General features: G+C 26.1%; 1 protein-coding gene across 1 annotated transcript; it reads right to left on the bottom strand.

The window, feature by feature from the left end:
* Positions 1-363: 363 nt before the first annotated feature.
* On the bottom strand, positions 364-3090 carry PmUG01_12021600 (conserved Plasmodium protein, unknown function; the record flags this gene model as incomplete). The annotated part of the gene is made up of 1 exon (XM_029006419.1): positions 364-3090. One exon carries the CDS (start codon positions 3088-3090, stop codon positions 364-366), a length of 2727 nt encoding a protein of 908 aa, XP_028862910.1.
* Positions 3091-3864: the final 774 nt, after the last annotated feature.

Genomic DNA, 3864 nt, shown 5'->3' with positions numbered 1-3864 from the left:
TAAAAATTTTATCAATATATTACTACCTTTTCGTTTATGAATAATAATAAATAGGAGAAAGGTCTATGTAATATCACGCCTTTCGAGCGTATACACACTTGCATATATTTGTATATGAATACAATTCTGAAAAATTCCATATAAATTATGGTGCGTGCATAAAATGAGCCCTCAGCAGTTTTCTGTGCATGTATAATTGTACAAAAAATGTTACGTGCACAGGAAATATACACATCAATCCATCAATAAATTAATCCCATCAAAAAAAAAAAAAAAAAAAAAAAAAGAAGGTAAACCCATCATGGTGATATAGCCCTCTCCCCTTTTTTTTTTATTTTTTTCTTGAGCGTCCACTCCTCCGTGTTACAATTCAGACAAACCTATAGAACCAGGGGTCAAAAAGTACTTTTTAATTTTTTCAGTGAGATCAAAATTAACGTTAAATTTTTTCCACAATTCGTTTAATCTTGAATCTTTATTATTCTTTAATTCCTGATACTTTTTGGTAATATCGTTAATTTTGATAGTTAAAGGTTCTAAGAAATTGTAAAGATTTTTTTTTGATTTAACTGACAAGTTCATATTACTTTTATTCATCATACTTGGTTTTATACTAATATCTGTTATATAATTTGGTAGAATTTCTATAATTTGACTAATTTTTGATTGATCCATTTGGAAATTTTTATTACTTTTATATTTTTCAGCAATCTTTTTAGAAAAGGTATTTAATTCTATTACTGTATATGTTCCTTCAACGACAAAAGCTTCATGTATGATTTCAGCTATCCATTTTGCATTTTCAAACTTTTTTTTTTCAATTAATAATGTTTCATGTTCTTTATCAAATTCTACTTTAATTTCTTTTAATATATTTTTTTTATTAGCTTCCTCACGGATTAATTTCATATTATTTGTTTCTTTTTTTTTTGGTGTATCTTCTTTATTATTATGTGTGTTAATAAATGAATTCATCATGTAGTTGGCTTTTTTTCTATTTTTTCCTAAAGGTGTTCTAGTCTTTTCCTTTTCCATTTCTTTAATGAAAGTACCATTTTTTCTTAAATCAATAGTTGCACATTTTATAGGGCTATCTTGAATTACTATAAAATCATCTGCATTACTTTCTTGAGGTGTTTGAGCTAATTGAGCTAGCATTTTATTTTCTTCTAGTGTAACAGATGGAAATATAATATCATTGAAATTGAATGTTGAATGCCATTTTTTTAGTTCTGAATATTTTGCACAATAAAAATCAGGGTTAATTTTTTTTAGTAATTCATTATGTTTTACATTTGCCCAATTAATAATTATTCTTTTTAACATTTCTAATTTATCTGCTGATGTGTATTTATATATATTTTCACAATTTTCAGTATGTTCTCTTATTTGTATATCTTCTATCTTTTTCCCTGTTACATAATCAGCGTATATTTGTTGGTTAGTCTCAAAAATTTCTTTTGTAATTACAACTTTATTTAATTGAATTAAATTTGGAGCTAGCCAAGCAAGTTGTTTAAGTGATTCTTCACTAAAACACCTACAAGGATTTAAATTAATAACTTCTTGTTTTATTAGTTGATAAAAAATTGGTTGATTTTTCTGATTTCTCCTTGATATAACAACCAATAAGTATTGATATATGTTTAACAATATGATTGGTGTTTTAATAATATTTTTATTAAAAATGATATCTAATTCTTTTGAATATGGCTCATATAATGGAGTTAATGGATTTTGCTTCTGTTTTGCCATATCCTGCATTGGTATATTTTCATTTTGTGCTTTATTTTTTTCTGTTTTAATTATTGGATTTATTTCATAATCAATTAATTCTACATCATTTTTGTTTTTCTTCATGTCATCATCTTTTTCGTTATTTTGATTTTTACCCTTTTTCATGTATTTATTAATAGAGCAGCTACTGCTAGTAGTGTTGTTACTATTATTTTCACTTTTATTTTTATCATTACCTACTAGTACGTCTAAAATTTTTTTAGTACTTAGTTTAGAATTACTATCTACTTTTCTCTTTCTAGATTTAGGTGAATCCCTCTCATTATTATAAAATTTGCTACTTATTTTTTTTACAGACTGACAGACTTCTTTTTTATTTGGCCAAGAGTTATTTTCATAACTTGTATTAAAATATTCTAAATATTTCCTATCACCATTATCAATATTATTTGATGATTTATTACTATTAAATTCGTGTTCACTTATAATACAAGCTTTATGTTTAAAAAGACCCTTAAAATCTTCATATGTCATATGTGGATTATTTTCCCCTGATAAGGGAAACTTGCTCGGTGTAACTACTGGAGCTACATATTTTGGTGGATTTACATAATTATTAATTGTTATACATTTATTACCTATTAAGCTTTCATCAGGATGAAGCATATCCATTTCACATGGTGTTTTGTATTTCTTTAAGGTTGACGGGTTATCTATTCCTGAGTAATATGAACCTACATTACTTTTTTTGGGTGTTTGCCATCCGTTATTCATGAAGGTTGATTGACTTTTTTCCATTACATGATTACTGGTATTCTTTGCAAGATTATAAATGTCGTTTTGTGTCTTGTCATTGCCATTTATCCCTCCATTTTTATCATCAGGTTGATCAGAATAATCAAGATGAACATGATTATCACGATGAAGACGACGATTGTTATCACTCTCATCCTCCTCTTCATCATCATCTTCATCGAGAAGATTGTTCGAATTTCCAAAATTGTCAACATCATTTACACTGATGTAATTTCTGTCCGTATGAATACCATCACTATTTGTTCCTTCAATATTTCCATTCGATTTGATATCATCCTCTCCGCATTCATTTATCTGATTTTTATCTATTCCATTTCCTGATTTATTCATAACAAAACTTTTCATGCCCATGCTTTTTTTTGTTCTATCAAAAGCCCTGGGGGTCAATAGGTCCTCATCAATAATATCATCTCCCAGTACCACCTCAATATTTTTCAAATTACGGGACGATAATGATGTGCCTATTTCCGGGGATTTATTATAAAGCTTCGTCCCTATCTGTATGTGCTTTTTTATTTTCTCTAGTAAGTTACTCATCCTTTTTCCCCTTATGTTGTGCGGTACGCTTATGTTTGTATATATGTGTGTGTGCGTGCGCAAAAATGTAAATTTGCGCTTGTATGTGCATATATATGGTACACTTGTATATGTTCCCTCTTTACACTTAAGAACAAAATACTTATCTCTAAAAAAAAAAATTTCCTCCTTAATATCTTATAAATAATTTATTTTACATACACGTTTGTATGCGTATATGTATTTATATATACATATATATATATATATATATATATAAAATTATGCATAATAATTGCGCATATTATTGCGCATAACTGCTACGCATAATATTTATGCAATATCACTGTGTATTACTATCATATTATATAAAATGTGCGTATGTACATGCATATATAGCAAATAAGGCAGGAAAAAAAAAATACAAATACATACATGTACGTATATATATATATATATATTTTTTTTTTTTTATTATTCGACATGTACACTATTTTTAATTATTTTAAAAAAGTAATAATTAAATCAAATAAAAGAAATATTTTTTCTTACGTATATACTTATCTAAATGAACTAAAGCCCAGTAAAATTATAACCATAATTTTTTTTTTTCTTTTTTTTTTTTTTTTTTTTTTCGTATCTTATAGATAATAATATAATATCACTAATAAACGAACAATAATTACATTCCATGTTTTAATTTTAGAAATTCGTGTATAATCCTGTATCTCTTTTTTTTTTTTTTTCCGTATAAACTTATATCTTTTTTTTTTTTTTTTTATAAACTTATATTTT

The sequence above is a fragment of the Plasmodium malariae genome, assembly GCF_900090045.1.
Source record: "Plasmodium malariae genome assembly, chromosome: 12".
Taxonomy (NCBI): Eukaryota; Apicomplexa; class Aconoidasida; order Haemosporida; family Plasmodiidae; genus Plasmodium; species Plasmodium malariae.
This window is presented reverse-complemented; position numbering and strand designations above follow the sequence as displayed.